Below are 17,602 nucleotides of genomic sequence, written 5' to 3' on the forward strand. Positions count from 1 at the left end.
AGGCTCTAATGAATGCAACAGATGCACAGGCTGTTGGAGAAATGTTTAGCTGTAGCTATATTTATTAATAATATTATCAAAATAAAGGTTCAGAAAAGTGTTTCTACGGTTCTGAACCACTGAATGTCATCACATTACTTTACATTACATGTTTTTTAGCTGTCACTTTTATCCAAAGTGACTTACAATAACCATTTCAAATTTGACGATAACTAAGTTGATTCTCCCAAAAGGTTCGATTATTTTAGGTGGGTCTGTATCTCAAGTGAACATTTAAGTTAACCATTACTGATAAAAAAAAATATTTGTATAAATAATTTAAACTTGAAACCTAATGATTGAAATATTCAATGAAAAATAACTATTCAGTAGTTATATTTATTGTTTGAGAAAAACAATTAACTGTCTTTCATGCTTTGTCATATTCAGTCTGTCACTTGAACCACACGCTGCTTTTTTAACACGCCCTGGAAGGGGAAATGATGAAATGGTAAAACAGGAAGATAAATGCTGAAAGCCATACAGACACAGTGTCCTTAATTATTCTTCAAATATATTTAACATGATATTGTTTTACGCAAATCTACTCAAGAATAACACTGTCCAAAACCACAATCAAATAACGGCCTAAAGGTTTTAAAGTTTTACCCATCTACACATTTTTCTTTTTATTCATTTTAAATTGTTAATTAAGGCATTTGTTGTAGTTTTTTGTATTGTATTTTAATTCAGTTTTGATTAATTTTAATTGTCATAAAAAGATCTGATGACTTACATTTGTTTTGGTCCTTTGAGCAGATCGATGGACGATGTGCAGAGAAATGGAGTTCCTTAAAAGTTGTGCTGCTTTTTAAAATAATTGTGAGAAAATGAGGAAGTCACTAAAGCTACATGCGTGGGAGGATGAAATGAACTTATTTTAAAGAACAATATGCGCACAGTTGCACATGCGTGTTGGTCAAAGCTACATCTTCACCCTCACACATCTTTGTTTCAAATATTTAGCCGTTTGGCCTCAGTGGAACTAAATGTTTGCATTTCCAATAAGACAAATGACCCCTAACTGCTACCCAGGCGTCTTTACGGCAGCCCACTGCTCCCACTGTGTGGGATAGGTTAAAGGCAGACAAGTTTTTCTCTATGTGCAATATAAAAATGGCTTTTTCTTCTTTTTCTTCCAGCACAGACTGTGTGGTCCGTCTGATCCCACTGAGCAAATACGTTACCCCTGAGTCCACCATTGAGTCTCCAGTAGAGACCTGGCTAAATGTTCACCGGCTCCCCGTCCCTCCTTTTAACCACACAATGTGAGGTTGTCGCCCAACTAAGCTGATGGAGGAACATATAACCATCAACTAACACCAGGGGGCAGTGTGTTCATTTGTTGTGGTTTTATTTGTACAATGCTGCCTGTGTCCTGTGTTCCTCTCTCTGGTGGCAATGAGGCCTTAAAGGAGTCTCAGGGGCGGTCACTTGAGTTCCTAAACTGTTGTTTCAGTTTAATAACTGCGTGGATTCCTTCAGTGAAATTCATCCCAGTAACAGACCTTTAGGCGTAGTATTTAACAGGCAAAACAATAAAGAAAAGGTTGAATAGAATCACACATCTCTGTCAAGTGTGATAAGAACAAATGGACACGATCAGACATTTAATACCTGTTATTAGACTACCTAAAAAAATATACGTCATATAACTATGAATAAAATAAAATATCTAAGATTTATTAATTAATTAATCTTTAATCCCCATTTAGACAAGAGTTAGACATTTGTCTTAATACTTTAAATGAATGTCTTTTAAACTGGCAAAGAGATCTGTATGAAAGAGATAATAAATTTGCATGAGTTATGCTGCCTCAAAAAAAAAAACCAACCCCTGACTCCACCCCCCCTTCAAGGACCGACATGTAGTGACACCACACAACACAAGAGACGCAGAGGGCTTAAATACACAAGGGAGGTGCAGGTGATTGGACACAGCTGGAAACAATCAGGCACGGCAGACAATCACAGGGGATGACAGGACAAGGCAGGAAGTGAAGTTACCCAGGAACACAAGAGACATGATATTAAAAAATTAAACAAGACCCCAAATTGTGACACTCTATTGGTTATACTGAAAATAAATGAGGACATCTGATGGAGAAACGTACAAAATTGCAAAAAACTGCCGGGAAAAGCATGGAAACTGAATAAGTGTGATAAGACGTTACATTTTATTATGTCATGGGATTATTTTAGAGGTGCAGTCGATAACTGAAATGATAATGATGGCCTGGGACAAGTTAGTTGTTAGTGTAACAGAGTTAGAAATACACTTTTCTTATTTTTACATCTTATCTTATTATTATTCAATGATCCTGATGAGTGTGTGTGGATTATATTTTGATGAGTTAAATCTGTTTCCTGCGTTTTCTTCACAGAACTTTTAGACCGTTGAATAAAGCTGATGTGCAAAGAGATATCAGAAGGCAACGTCTATGTTTTATACTGCAGAAACAAATAAATGCTGAAAAGATCATTATCTGTGTCAACGTCTTCCATGCCCTAAACACATCTGTTACAATAGCAAGCTAATGTTAGCAAGCTCCTGTAGTTAGTTAAGGCACTTGCAAACTGCAAAGCTTTCGGGTGTATAAACATTCCACTAAAACAAAGCGTTGGCGCAACTTACACAAATACAGTTTGTCTAAAATTGACTTTTGATTAATTTGCTAAAAATGTTTCAGGATCCAGTTTTCTCTTTTTCATTGTTGTTTTTGTTGTTGTAAAACATTGTTATGGGTTCTGTAATTTAGACATTATGGGTTCTGTAATTTAGACATTTAAAATAACAATGGGTTGTTGGAGGAAGGTCTCAAATTTGCAAAGTAACTTATTTTACATACATCATAAACACGTAAGGGACAAAACACTGACGATACAACGTGATCTTATTCATAATCCTTAACAAAAATACTGGAATTTTTAGCAAAAATGTTGTTGCATAATATTTGTCCCTCTACAAATGAACCTGAGCATATTCGGTGTTGATTTTCTTCGTGTCAACTTTCCCAATCCCGATTGTGTCATATAGGCCCGTCAATTCCCACGCGTTGACCACGTAATCTGTGGCCGTGCCTCCCTCCCTGCACCGCTCCTCCTCCAGATAGGAGCAGGAAGACGGATTCTGGCCCCCAGAGCTCTCGCCCTTCTCCATCTTGCTGTGGCTCTTGAAAGTGACGCTCGAGTAGAGCACATCGCTGCCGTCCTCATTCGGCTTCTCCTCTGGGCTTCTACACGCAACCTGTTGATGTCCAGCACCAGTATTTGGCACGTGTGGCGTCATGTTGGTGTTGGCATAGATAGCCTCCTCCGCTGTTACAGATGTAACCTGTTGTATATATATATATATATATTAAACTGTCAGTAATACAGGTATTCTCTTTGATTATTATCATCCCAAATAAAGAAACAGTTCGTACCTCAATGAGCTTTTCACCTGCGAGGCCTTGGCTCGTCACAGCTGTGCTGGTGTCACCTGTGTACTCACTCCTTCCAGAGTTGGGGCACCTGGTCCTGTGAGCTCTAGAAAATAGTATAAAAAATATTCATTTTGACTACGGTTGACCTGCTCGTTTATTAGTTGATGGAGATCAGTCAGACAAACTCAGGCCCATCTGGAATCTCTTAAATGATTACATTTGCTAAACGGGTGGTTGAATAAGGAGAAAATGTAGCAGTGACCACATACAGCTGCTGATTATGATCTACGAAGACTTTTCCGAAACACGAGACTGCAATGTATGTAGTCTGAAACATCTTTCTAACAACCTCTTAAAACAGACAATGTGCATCAGTAAAGAGCCATACTAGACATGCTTATACATCCTCAATACACCATTATGAGATTAAAATATTAAATTAAATTAAAACAGGTAGACACTAAACAGTCAATATGAATGACCAAAGTTTGATGGCGTCCCCAAGCTGCTACTGACCTGATAGCAAACAGTAGAGCACATAAGAGCGCTGCCGTTAGGGCCACAACTGTGGCGATGAATGGCAGCGTGAATCGACCTGTACAATCCGCTTGAGAGAAAAGCGAAGAGCTCAAAGGTTAAAATATCACCTTCGATGAGGTAACATTTGGATTCTCATGAAGATGAATGTGCTGTTTTCGGGGGTGTGTGAAATGCAAAATGTCAGTTATAATGACTCTGTTCAGATGAATCACATCATGTATGATGACAAGGACAGACCTTGACTTTCCGCGTTAGTTGGAGCCTTAGGCCTGCTGACACAAAACCGCTGAGTAGCAGATCCCACAGAGTTCATGCTGCGGCAGAGCAAGGAGGAAAGACCCGCCTCCTGCTGTTTATTCAGTGTGATGATGCTCCGCCTGGTGGTGCTGCTGATCAAAAGCTCTTTGGAGTGATTGACAGGTGACTCGTTCACATACCAGAGTACAGTGGGAGGAGGATTTCCCAGAGTGACACAGGAGCAGTTGAGCTGGTCTCCAGCTCTGATGCAGTCGGATGAGGGAAGGATCTGTGGTGCATCTGTAATGAATGAAGACGTAAGTTAAGTAGAAGTCAAGTAAGGATTTGTTTTAAGTAATAAGTGAATATGTTTTTGCTAACAATTGTATGTGAAAAATGTCATCCATTTTTTTTAAATGTCTTAAATTTTTAAAGCAATAGTTGGCGAGAAGGTGGTTTGATCTTAAAAAGTGACATGTTTGCATTTTTTTTTTAGTGTCTAAATTTTACCGATGAAAAATAAAAAACCTGCGTTTCCGGCTTTCAGTCCTGAATTAGAAAGCTAAGCGACCATATTGTATTGAAACAGAGGCAGATTATGTAGAGAGAGAAAAAAAGAGAACACACTTTTCTTCACATTCTTTTAAAAAACCTCAGTTTAAAGCTAGTTGGCTGATTCTGGAGAATGTTTAAAAGGAGGTGGCTGTTTACCACAGTGAGAAATGTGACCTTTGACCCGGAGCTGCTATCAATGAATGTTTTACTTTAATTTGCCTGTCCATCACTTTTACGATAAATCAATAAATGGTTTAGTAAAATGGGGGATCACTGATAAATGACCATCAGAACAGGCTTAATATAAAATAATTTAAAATAATGTAAAAGAGACCAAAGCAGCAAATCCTTAACTATGAGACCAAGGAACACTTTTACCACCAATAGCATTAAAACCATTAATACCTTCTAAAAGTAGTTTACATCTATTATTCTTTCACATGGCTAATATATTAATAAACTAATTATTACTTTGACTTTGACTAAAGTCAAGAAATCTAAGCGATGAGATGATTTTAAATTAAATATTTTTAAATGTATGAGGTTAAATGAACTCACATGAAACATCAGCCTTTAAACTAACAGTTGACTCAGCGCTTCCATTCTGTTTGTGGTAGGAGGCCTTACAGGAGATCGTCTCTCCATGATGCTTGTGAGAGGCAGTGAAGGTCACTACAGAGGTCAGGACTTTGGTTCTGTCCTCATTCTCCTGCAGTGTCTCCACAATGTCCCCCAGGCCTTTGGTCCATGTCACATTTGGAGGATGAGACAGACATGGAGCTGGAGCAGAGCACCTCAAACTCACTGAGGCTCCCTCCTCCACCTTCAGAGCTGACGGAGTCAGAGTCGGTCTGGGAGGATCATCTGGTGAGAAGGTCCATTTGAACCGGTCACTAAAGCATAATTTCTACACTTTGTTTACTATTTGACAAATTAAATGAATGCAAAACAAGTTAAAGGCATCTGTGTAAGATAAATGAATGAGTGAAATGTTAATAAACAGACTTTAATACCTTTGATTGAAAGAAGTGCTGCTTGTACAGCAAAACTCCATTTTAGACCGTTGTTACATTCCAACCTGAAGTTAAATCTATAGTTGCCAGCAGGTTGGATGTTGTTCAGGGTTGTGGTGCAGTCTTTTTTTGTCAAGTTTCCTGTCAGTTCTCCATTATTTAAAAGTGTTTGTGGATATTTGCTGTTAAACACAAGAGTCTTATCGTTGAACCATTGCGCTCCACATGTGTCATCTAGATTTGATTTATGTTTATCTTCTATCTCAAAGGAGCAGGGGATGGTCACACAGGATCCTGTAGGAACCTCTATAGTCTTCGGCATAAATGCCTTAAACTCTTTACTCTGAGCACCTGAAACACAAGAAACAAATGGTTAATAAGAACAATTGTGTAAAAGTTTACAGTTTTTACTCTTTCGTTACCTCGCTGTAATCTAATCAAAATGAATTTTCTTCTTTGTTCGCACAATGTTAACGTGCCTCAACTTTGAGATAAAAAAATGATTCAGCCATTAGATTATATTTTTGAGAAAAAGGCAGCATGCAGAGCAGCTCACCTTGCAGCAGAGAAGCAATGAGAAGGAGAGTCAGAGCTGCAGCCATCTTTGTGAGTCAGGAGAGGCAGAAACTCTGGAGGTTACACATGAAACAAGTGACATGTTCACTACATTTCATTCCTAATTAATTATTCAAGATCTTCAGAGTAGGGTGCATTAAAAAGGCCACCACACCGAATTTTTACATGAATAAAGAATAATTTGTTTTCATTTTGAACCCTAGTTGCAGATTGCATAAACAAGTTCAATGCAGTTCCCCAAAGGAAATGATTGAGTGTAACAAGACACACTTGGAGCATTTGGATGAGGTATCCATTCATGGACAAAAAAACTATTTCAGGAGATCTTCACATTCTACTCTAAATAAATGTAAAGTAATAATGCTGATTTATCAAAATAAAGAGAATAAGTGATGGATTACTACTTTAAAAGCTATGATTAGTAAAACCCCCCAAAACTTTTTTTGTTTTGGAAATGGTGAAGAAATGCTAAATTACAAAACATGCATTTCACAACATGGTAAGGGAAAGGCATGACAATCATCCAAAAGAAAAAGGGAAGTTAGATGCCTAAAACATGAAGTGATATATATTTAAATTGTATTTAAATATATATTTTTTATTTACTAGTAGGCACCTTCAAACAATATAAAAAAGGTTGATCAAATTCCCTAAAAGTGTCAATTATCATCCCTGAATATTATTTTATTCTCTTTTTAAAAATAAGCAAATTCATGATCTTGGAATTAAAGCAGAATGAACCAAACTTACACCCATCAAAAATCCTGCTATCTTGTGCTCATGCTTTGACTGTTACGTCTTTTTCTTACTGAAGTTATGAGTACTCACGTTTTTTCCAGACCGGCTTTACAGGCAGATGAGAGATGTCACGTTGAGGTCGAGTCCTCTAGAAGTGATGTTGCTATTCAGAGAGTTGGAAGTCTTTTTAAAATGAGGAAGTTGCAACTGTACTACTGCAGCAACATTAGTGTGCTTAAGTAATCAAGAAAACTTTGAGTTCAAAAGTCTTCATTTCATTGCTAATGAAAAATTAGGGTCATGTTTAATACACGGTTTGTACACTGCTTGTACTGTTTGTACAACACATTTCAAATTCAACATTTTCTATTTCCTTCAAAATATATGTTTTTATTTTTATCCGACCTATTACATTAAAAAAGCCTTTGGAAGAGGTGACCCTTCACAAACTGGGTTTGCACATTTGATAAGGTTGAAAACACAAATGATCAAAATAATCTTTATTACAGTAATTAGGGAACTATTTCACATGAAACATATTGACCTTTGCGTGAACTAAACCCCAAACTGGTTCTTTCTTCCTTAATGGCCTCTAAAGGAACAAACTTTGAAAGATCTGGGAGATGAATGATGATACGGATTCACAAACACACGTTTTTATCTTCAGTCCTTAGCAGTCCTCAGCTACAAAAAACGCGTTTGACAAGAATCATCAGTCACGATAAGCTATTAATTGTGACTCCGAGACCACAAAAAATTAAAATTCTGAAAAATGTCATTGGTTCCAAATCATTATTTGTAAGCAACTCTCAGAAAAGTTATGAAAACACAAGCAGATAATTTTATCGTTTTATATGACTCATGATGGAGGATATGAAAGCTTCTGCCCCTCCACCCTGACCCTCAATCTGCTACTTGACCCGTCCTCCTTTAATCACATTCCCGGAAGACCTCAGCAACGCTTCAATATTTGCCCGGAGCTCCTTTGCTTTCTCCGCGTTCTGCCTGTTCTCCACGTCTTCTCCCGCCACCTGGAGCCCCTTCAGTACTGACTGCAGGGCATCTGCGTTCTTCACCGAGTCCATCTGGTCGCTGTCGGCCCTGATCTCCTCCACCCAGTCCAGGTACGCCTGAAGCAACCCCAGGTCGTCCACAAAGTTTGCAATGATTCGTAGGCCCGGTCGTCGTTGCTCCAGCTCCCTCAGCCTCCTCCTCCCCACCTCGCCGATGTCATTACCGACGACTCTGAATTAAGAAGAACCAAGAAGGTAAGGATTTCTGTCGTTGTGTAGTAATGCGTGTTCCTGCACTGAGAACTACACTTTGGCCTTACGTCAGGATCTTCAGAGAGGTGTTCCCGCCGAGGCAGGTGACGATGTTTTCCGTTCCCCGCTCTGTGATGCCGGTGATGTCCAGATAGAGTTCCTCCACGGTGGAGTTGTGCACCAGAGCGTTCCACAACTCCAAGACGCCCTCTGGACCCAGGCTGTTTCCGCACATACTGCACACACGGGAGAGAAACATTGTGTTGCCCGTTAAATGCGTACGTAGTAAAGTGTGTCAGGTCCTGGGAGGCATGTATCAACGGTCTTGAGTTTCATCTCCTGCTAACAGGAACATCAGTGAAAACCTTTTCTCATGTGAGCAGACATGAAACATCTCTGGATGGTTGATTAAATAACTTAAATAAGTTATAGTTAGATGCAGTTGAAATACTGACTAAATACTAATTAACTAATACTTATTAACATAATTATAATATTTATTGTTCTCACTGGTTTTCCATACATTTTTTTAAAGATAATTACTGCATTATTTAAACGTTCCCAAATCATGTTTTTCTTTGTCAAAGTGGTATTATGACAGTTATAACTTACAACAGCTTCTTAACTTGGCACTCGCTCGACTTCAGAATCGCTGCTTCTAAAATAGCCGCTCGCTTGTCCAGGCAGTTATATCTCAAACTGAAAGAGAACAGAAACACACGCATTCAGCACTGCTCTAGGCAGTCCATTCATCCCTTTTCCACCAGCATGTTATGGGGTCACGCATGCTGCTCTAGCACAGGATTCCACACACAAAGGACCCGGTCAGCCAGAAGATTTATGCTCAGACCACTTCAGTTTGATTCGTATTTCTCATCTATTTGACATGTTGGTAAAAGTCAGGTGAGCTACTCACTAGAGAGATTCACATCGGTGTAGGATCGGCCCCAGTCTGTTTAGTCCCCTGTTACCGATGTTGGAGTAGCCCAAGTTGAGCTCCCGCAGCTTGTGGGGCGAGAACTGCAGCACGTAGTGCACGGCGGCGCAGTCCACAGCACTCAGCTTCATTTTAAACAGGTTGATGTTCCTGATCTCCGGCGCCGCCAAGCTGGTGGCTTCCTTCGTCTGGAACTCCATCAGGCAGTGGAAGAGGTTGAGGGCTGCCCGGTTCGTGAGCTCTCCTCCCTTAAACTGGTCTCGGAACCACAAACCCAACCCGGCGGGGATGTGACTCTCTCGCTCCATGGGGCGATCCACCAGGCCGTCCAACTGACCGGCCAGCCGAGCTCGGATCAGGCCCATGAAGAAGCGCGTGAACATCTGGAGGCTCTGCAGCTTGTCCTTGTGGAGTTCTGTGTTTTGAAGCGGTGCGGCCGTGGAGGAGGGCGCCGGTAGCCCAAAGCACCAGAGGTCCAGAGCTTGGATTATGTCCTCCTGGCTGAAGAGATTAACAGCGCAGTAGAGCGCAGCCAGATGTTCTTGAACTGTCAGGTGGAAGAAAGAAAACATGTCCACCGACTCCTCTCTGAGAGGCAGGAGGATGTGGCAGAGGAAGGTGCTCTGGAGATCAGCAGCCGTAACACCGAAACTCTCCAGATCTGCTCTGCTGAACATGATCTTCTTCTGGAGAAGGTTTTCGTAAGCCAGTTTCCCCAGGGCAGTCAGACGCTGCTTCGCCAGTGAGAGAACCCCAGATCTCGGGGTGCACCTCTCCGCAGATCCTCTCAGCGCGTGGTGCTTCACCGCCGTGAACAGGTAGCAGAAATACACCTCGCTGACGGTTTTGGGCGGGTTTAATTCCAGGGACTTTGCGTCCCCGACATCTCGATGCCCCGGAGAGAAGTACTCAGCCATGGCGGTACAGATGATGTAGCAATAAAGGGGGATGAAGGACAGCACAAAAAGGTTGTCATTGTTCAAGATGTAATTGTAGACTTTTTCGGCAACTCCTCCGTCTTTGTAGAACTTGAGGGTGTATTCCTTCACCTGGTCCTCCTCGAAGCCCAGCACCACACAACACCTCTGGAAGAAACGCTTGGGAGCTTCAGTGGTCGGTCTCGTGGTCAGAATGACCGATGCCTCTGGCAGGAGGCTTCCTTTGATCAAAGCCACCATCAACTCGGACACCTGCGCCTTCGAACCGACGTCGATGTCTCTGTCGGGACCGCCCCAGTCCAAAGGGGATTTGAACTCATCCAATCCATCTAAGATGAAGAGCAAAGAGCTCGGCGTCGTGAAAAGGTCCGGCAGGACTGCTTTTAGGTACCGGAACCGTTCTCCCAGCAGCTCCAATAAGCTCAGCGGTGCTTCGATCAGATTGAGCTCTCTGAAGCGCAGGTCAAATACGCAGGTGAATTCTCGCATATTCTTCCCGACTGCCCACTCGTAGACGAGTCTCTGCACCGCCGCGCTCTTTCCGATGCCGGCGATGCCCTTCACTTTTACCCGTTTGGGGGGGCGACCCGATGTCCCTCGGGGGCTCAGCAGATGGCACGGCCGGATGCGCTGGCAAGCCTGGTGGACATAGATGCGGGCTCGCCTGCTCGCCAGGTCGAAGTACTCGTGCTGGCTGCTGTCGACCGACTCGTCATCTTCCGTCACGAAGAGGTCAGTGTAGCGGATCTCGATGTGAGAAGCCGAGTTTGAAGCCACGGCGTCGCCCTCCGAGTAGCACTTTAACTGCTCTGTGCGCGTCAAGAGGGTTTTTTTATGGGCAGCAATGGGAACTGCAGGGACGAACGGGGAGAAGAGATATGTTGTCGACAAAACATTGGTTTTGTTTTAGGTAAATATTTTTCTTCATCGCGTTGGGTTTGCCCAACATATTGACGTACCTCGGATGCTGGTCAGCTTCACACTCCTCCGAGGTTTTGGTTCTTCTTCAGCTGCACAATGAAGCACATTTAACTTCAATGCATCTGTTTTACTTTTACCACTAGAAAGACAATATGTTAATATGTATAATGTTCTAATATCCTGTTTTTGGCAAGATAATAAATCCATACCTTGAACCTCAGTAGTCACGTTGAATCCCTTCCTCTTGCTTTTGAACAGTTTAGCAATGGGGCCTTTAGACTTCTTCACTGTGGATATCACAGGATTCATGTGGTAAACAGTGCATTCCATATTTATGATACTACAAAGTCAAGAGTCTAGTTCATCCTCTGGGGTCAGGGTATGTTTATTCATCCACAGTTGTTGAGATATTGAATTCTGAACCCTCGCGGGAGACAAACCATGCTCAGTAATTATAACTGAGTTAAATATTTACAATAACCCTGATTTCTGGCCAAAAGTCAATGGAAATAAGTTGGCATCACAGGTGATTGTCCCCTCATATCTCTGTTTCAAAGTCCATGGGCTTTCCTTCAAATCGGTGTACAGCAAAACATTGCAAATAGTACTATTCACACTTGCTTTAACTTTTAACCCCACATTTTAATATAAATTCAAGCAGACTTAGAAGAATATTAGAGCAACCTCACCTTCGGCTTCCGCAGGTGCGAGTGGCTTGCTCGTGTGATTGTCCGTGCAGTGTCTCTCCACCCAGACCTGCAGATCGCTGCAGTAATAATCCTGCACCTCCCTCAGCACCTGCAGAAACTTAAGGCAGCTCTCCTCGGCGGCACACACCATCTCCAGAGCCATGGCCACGGCGTTGGAAGGCGTCCTCTCCAGCAGGGACAGGTAGTCGGCCGAGGACAGCACCTCGGCATCACGCAGCCAACGCAGCAAGGGCGCCGGGTGGTCCACAGTCCACTTCAGCAGCAAGTCCCTCTGCGACCGGAGCAACTGCTGAGCCGAGTCCATGGCTTCGGCAAATACGTCTCAAACACACTTCAAGTAGGCAAAGTAAAGTTCAGACAAGAAGTCTATGCCAATACTCCCATGGGCAGCGTAGAAAGCGAGAAATATTTCATTTATATCTCACGTTCACTATGCCTCTTGTGTGGTTTTACCATTACGGGCGGGAATGTTAGCATGAGAGCTTTTGTGCTCCTTTACAAGGTGCAAGGAGGCGGAGTGGTACGACTCGCTGGAGGCAGAGATACAGCCTTTCAAAGGGTCCATAGTTCAAAGCGTCCTGATTAGTCGCTCTTGTTTGATCTCGCAGGAACGTGCCAATCCCCTTCGAGAGGTAGCACACGAGGTGGAGAAAACGATCAAACTGCATGCCTTTTCATTACATGGTGTGACTTCAAAATCTGAAATGTGGAGAAATAACTGACTATGGCTTAATAATATATAAATAATATATCAGATTTTGCTTATAGGCATGGACCAGCAGTCTAAATAGTCTCTTGCTGAAGTACAAAAAGTTGTAGCTTGACACTTTTCACCTTGGATTCCATCCTCTTATGTAACTGCAATGACTTACTCTCCACTAGCATTTATTGTCAAACGAACAGCGATACATAAGTGTCATACAGACAAGTTCATCATTAACCATCTGTTTTCGACTCGCAATTGAACTTTTATGGCTTTCCATTCTATCACACTGTCAGTATGAAGGGAATTAGAAACGAAGGCGTTATGTTGTTGGAGACTTTGAGGAAATGGCCCACAGCGTGAGGGTGACTCAGCCGCCGTCATGTGCCGCCCCAAAGACACTTGCTGAGGTCTTTGTTTCCGAACTGTTCTTCCAGGAGCACGTAAAGGGCTAGTTTGAGCGATAATCATTCAATACATTTATAAAAGTATGTTTAGGTAATCATGAAAACATTATTTTACATGCATTTCAGTGTTTTTCACCAATTACCAAGCCAAATTCCTTGAGTGTTTAATGATGTTCATGGTGAGCTCAGAGCTGTCTAATGAATGGATGCAAACAAGATAGAAGAGAATGGGCTTTTTGGTAGAATTGAAGAGGTAAATGGAGGCATCCAAATGAAGTCATAGGGCCAGCAGCACATGATGCAACACTTCCAACTTCCCCTCTCCGCTCCCTCGTCCATCCTGTCCTCTATCTGTGCTGAAAGAGCTCGGCTGCAATCATGCATGTGGACACTGTCTTTTTAGTGTGGACTCTGATATTTGGTAAGTAATTTAATACATGTAACCACTTTTTTTGTAGATGTCTTCAGATTTATGTGAAGATATTGTTCATTATTTCAGTAAAGTGTTCTGTTGTCTCTGTTATTACCATAAGTATTAATGTAAAATATGTATGTCTCCTGCAGAAAATTCTGAAGTGGATGGTTGCATTATATTATATATTTTTTTCTCCCCAAAGTTGATGAAAAACGTTTGCATATGTTTCCTAAAATAATCAACTTAATGTATTTTTTTAAAGAATGAACTGCATGGTAGACTGCCTCGAGCCAGACGTGCAGTTGCCCTCTTCCCTTTTCTAATTATAAATCTGTTACAGAACAGATTGTGGGTCATTTTATGCATTGTCAGTGCAGGAGAAAACAGCACAACCTCACGTTAGCTCAAATGTATCATTTGTGCCGAGCTTTCCATAAGATATCAAGGGAATTTATTCAGTGAGACCTGTGAGAGCTTCGTAGCTTCGAACGCACATGTTTTGATCAACCATGCACTCTTTGGTGGCCAAGCTGAAACTGAAAAAGACGTAAACATCAAGCTCACGGGGCATAATTGGAGAGCTGGATTTCTCGCTAACAAACCAAGCGGTCTCTGATAATTTATGGCATGGGTTACTTTAGATCCTGCGCATTGATCATTCCCGTCCTTTCTCTACCGCAGCAGCACGCCTGTGGAGGACGGCTCACGGCGTCTCTCCTGTGCCCTCAGTCCCCGACCGTGTCCAAGCCCTGGTGGGCTCCTGCGTGGTGATTCCCTGCTCGTTCCCTCCTCCGGCACCCGTCAGGGGGAGGGCGGAGAGGGTGGACGTCCGGTTGAGGTTCCGAGGCGGTGGTCCCTTCTTCCCTCTCCGCAGCACCGCCTTCAACAGCGAAGACAGAGATCAAGTGAGTCGGGATTTCCAAGGCCGGACGTCCCTCTTTGGGAGAATCCAGGATGGAGACTGCTCAGTGAAGGTGGAGAGGATCAGCCAGGATGACTCGCGGGTCTTTGAGATCGCTCTAAAGAAAGGGGATGACTTACTCTGGGGGAGGCCAAAGAGCTTCAAGCTGGATGTTTTGGGTGAGTGGGGGGGGGAGACTCACTGTGCTGCCCTCTGGTACACCCAGTTGTTCTTTATCAGATAGAACGTGGATGGATGTAAAATACAGTATTTGGATATTTACATTGGAGAACACGTGACTAACTGCACACAAACTCCCCAAATGTTCTTGTCAAACATTTGTATTGAGCACAGAAGTGTGTGTCAGTGGATATTTTGTTTAGGTGAGGTCACAGCAATACAAATGTTCAAAAATTACAAAGGAATTAGATGGATTGGATGGATAAGGATGGTGGAAATAGCAATTGGCTGATTGAGTAGTATTCCCTATACATCCTGCACAAAGCCTATCTAGACACCCCGGTGAATGACAGAGATTTCCCCCCCCCCCTGTCAGACACCCCCGAGGCGCCCGTCATCAGCGGCGTGTCGTCGGCCACGGAGGGCCAGCTGGTCAGCCTGAACTGCTCCGTCAGCTACCACTGCCCCCCGACACCACCTGTGCTGCAGTGGAGCTGGGAGAGAGGAGCCCGGACGAACAGCACCGAGCCCGGGGAGGCGCGGACCCTCTACCCGGAGCCCTACAGGCCCGTGCTGCTGGCCCCTCTGTCCTTCACCGTGTCCCACCAGGTGAAACCCAGGCTCAGGTGCGAAGTCCGCTTCCCGGGAGCAAACGCCGTGTCCGTTTCCAGGGACCTGCATGTGACATGTGAGCAGCTGGGACAAGGACATTTGTTTTGTTTTTCGCTGGGTATACAATTTTTTCTTTAAGCGTCTTCCTTTTCCCTGTAGTTCCACCGAGAGACGTGGTGGTCCGAGTCGAGTCCTTGATGGTGAGGGAGGGGGCGAGCGCCCTGTTGGTCTGCTCCTGTAAAGCTGACCCCCCGGCGACTGAGTACCGCTGGTCCTACAGCCAACAGGGCCACACCGTGCACCTCCACCAGCGCACGCACACGGTCCGCCTGTTCAACGTGACCCGGGACACGAGGGTCCGCTGCGCTGCCCAGAACGCGATCGGCCGAGCAGAGTCTCGGCCCACTGCGCTGAACGTACAATGTAATCCTTCCTCTGTTAGGCCCCGCCTCCGATGACCATGCACATATGCGTTATTCGCCCGCACTGAGAAGCAGGCTAGAAATGAACCATTGTCCTTTTGTTGTCCCTCTGTTTTGTTCTTTTGTTTGTTTCACCTCTGGCTGGTCGCGTGTGGTCAGTCTGTTGCGCCTGTACAGTAATGTCACATGACCACACCGAATACTTTTTCTTAGGTGTTGCATTTTCCAGGTTGCCTTTTCATCTACAGTGTGGCCCAAACGCAGACAGAGAAGGACTTTTAAGGGCAAAATGTTGACATTTGGGGAATGACAGTTATTAGATTTTCTAAATGACAAATCGATACTGGTGGCCTGTCTGTATGGTAAATGGGAAGTTAACATCAACTTCAAAGGGGGGTTCCGGGCCAAGAAGTTGTCTTGTACATAACTTCCAAATGGTTTTTGACAATCTCCATTATGTACAGACCAAACAAACAGGGTGTACCATGTGACCTTGTGAGCTTCAGAGGGGCATTTTTTGGTCAAGCGCTTGGCTTCAGATTCAACTTGTAGACACAGAACACGTATTTGTTCTAATCAAACGTACTTCCTGAAATGTTCGCAACCTCAGATGAATACAAAAAGCACACACATGAAAGAACATTAAGCTTAAAAGAGTTTGAACGGGCTCTTTCTCTTTGCACAGATGAACCAGCCATCCTCCGGCTCTCCGCCTGCGTGCTGGAGGATCTGGAGGTGCTTTGTCGCTGCTCAGTCGAATCCAACCCCGAAGCGGCGGTGACCTGGAGCGTGAACGGCACTGTTCCCCCTCGCGGCTACAACGTGTCGGTGACGTCTGAACCCGGCGCGCTGACCGCCACTCTGAGAGGCCGCATGGACCGACCTGAGGTCGTTGTCTGCTACGCGTTCAACGCCCTAGGGAACGACTCCATGGTGCTGCTGCGGGGAGGAGGAGGTGTGTTCGAAGCCCAGCTTCCCCCGTGCTGACACAACGACGGCAGCTCTGACTCTTGTTTACTCGCTCCGACAAAGTGACGGTTCGACGCGCCTGCAGCTTGCATGCACACGTAACAAGATGAAGACAAGGCCTAGTTTGTTACGTTAAAGTTTTTAAAGTAAATCCATTGCGTCACGTTTCAATGACCATGTCTGAAAAGGCATGCCATGGTCCGTGTGGTTTCACACAGGGCGGGAAGGGAAAATAATGCTGTATCGTTCGTTCCCGTCATCCATCGCTGCTCTCTTTGTCCAATAACAGAGATGTCGCCATTGGTGTGGTCGGTGATACCCGCTGTGGCCATTTGCCTGGTCATTTTCCTTCTGTCTCTTCTTTTCTACTGCGGCCGAAAGAGGGCGGTAAAGTACGTGAGAAACATCAGCCCTTTGAAGGCTCACATGTGTTGGTCGCAATTGCTTGTTGTGAGGCTCTAAGTACTTGTTGTGCTACTCTCAGACATGGCCTGAGCAGACGTCCAGCCGTGTACCCTGAGGGAATGGGGATTTATCAGGACCAGATGCCGCTCTACATTAACTGCACAGAAGTGACTCATATCTACACCAACGGCAGCTACCAACTCGTATACCAGAACTGCACACCTCATTTTGTCCACACTAAGCAGGTGGGTGGCATGGCATTTGCATAAATCACTAAATGTACTTAAATTGTAATGTCACAAATTCTGGATTAGCAACATCTGTGCATTTCTTCCTCAGATCCGTCCAATGGGCAGAAGAGGTGGGGAAAGGCGGAGAGGAGGAGAGGACAGAGGAATAGACGGACGGGTGGGGTCAGGAGACAGGGGCACGAGGGAGGTGCAGAGTACCTCTGGGGCCGAAGCAGAGACCGCAATCTACCTGGAAGTCCTCTAAGCTCACTGTGAAGAAGACCCACGATTCAATAGATACATTAAACTCCCATTGGACCTCAGATTAATGCTCACACTGGTGGTAATGCATCACCCATCTATCTAGTGGCAGTCTTTCCCTCTCTTAATCTCCATATTGAACAATGTATGCCTCTTTGAATGTTTTCTTGCCTATGTGCTCTTTTTATAAAAGATTAAAAGGT

General features: G+C 43.8%; 3 protein-coding genes across 5 annotated transcripts; 1 reads left to right on the forward strand and 2 right to left on the reverse strand.

The window, feature by feature from the left end:
- Nucleotides 1-2,175: 2,175 nt before the first annotated feature.
- Nucleotides 2,176-7,267, reverse strand: LOC119197332 (sialic acid-binding Ig-like lectin 14). Its single transcript, XM_062565447.1, has 8 exons — nucleotides 7,214-7,267; nucleotides 6,366-6,438; nucleotides 5,810-6,160; nucleotides 5,355-5,660; nucleotides 4,242-4,541; nucleotides 3,981-4,071; nucleotides 3,465-3,567; nucleotides 2,176-3,373 (listed from the first exon to the last, which is right to left on the reverse strand). Exons 2-8 carry the CDS (start codon nucleotides 6,409-6,411, stop codon nucleotides 3,002-3,004), a joined length of 1,569 nt encoding a protein of 522 aa, XP_062421431.1. The 5' UTR covers nucleotides 6,412-6,438; nucleotides 7,214-7,267; the 3' UTR covers nucleotides 2,176-3,001.
- Nucleotides 7,268-7,736: 469 nt separating this feature from the next.
- LOC119198086 (protein NLRC3-like) lies at nucleotides 7,737-12,341 on the reverse strand. The gene is made up of 7 exons (XM_037454942.2): nucleotides 11,874-12,341; nucleotides 11,394-11,471; nucleotides 11,223-11,273; nucleotides 9,305-11,114; nucleotides 9,001-9,087; nucleotides 8,457-8,624; nucleotides 7,737-8,368 (listed from the first exon to the last, which is right to left on the reverse strand). Exons 1-7 carry the CDS (start codon nucleotides 12,196-12,198, stop codon nucleotides 8,035-8,037), a joined length of 2,853 nt encoding a protein of 950 aa, XP_037310839.2. The 5' UTR covers nucleotides 12,199-12,341; the 3' UTR covers nucleotides 7,737-8,034.
- An 828-nt stretch (nucleotides 12,342-13,169) lies between these two features.
- On the forward strand, nucleotides 13,170-17,587 carry LOC119196940 (sialoadhesin). 3 transcript variants are annotated; one of them, XM_037452748.2, is made up of 8 exons: nucleotides 13,170-13,425; nucleotides 14,104-14,499; nucleotides 14,877-15,188; nucleotides 15,272-15,535; nucleotides 16,220-16,489; nucleotides 16,793-16,895; nucleotides 16,988-17,153; nucleotides 17,248-17,587. In XM_037452748.2, the coding sequence occupies exons 1-8, from the start codon at nucleotides 13,383-13,385 to the stop codon at nucleotides 17,401-17,403; spliced, it is 1,710 nt and encodes a 569-aa protein (XP_037308645.2). In that variant the 5' UTR covers nucleotides 13,170-13,382; the 3' UTR covers nucleotides 17,404-17,587. The 3 variants fall into 3 exon arrangements, with proteins under 3 accessions (XP_037308645.2, XP_062421429.1, XP_037308644.2); XM_062565445.1 differs by having other exon boundaries at nucleotides 14,149-14,499; XM_037452747.2 differs by having other exon boundaries at nucleotides 14,101-14,499; nucleotides 17,248-17,586.
- The last annotated feature ends 15 nt before the right edge of the window (nucleotides 17,588-17,602 follow it).

Source organism: Pungitius pungitius, chromosome 11 (genome assembly GCF_949316345.1).
Source record: "Pungitius pungitius chromosome 11, fPunPun2.1, whole genome shotgun sequence".
Lineage (NCBI taxonomy): Eukaryota > Metazoa > Chordata > Actinopteri > Perciformes > Gasterosteidae > Pungitius > Pungitius pungitius.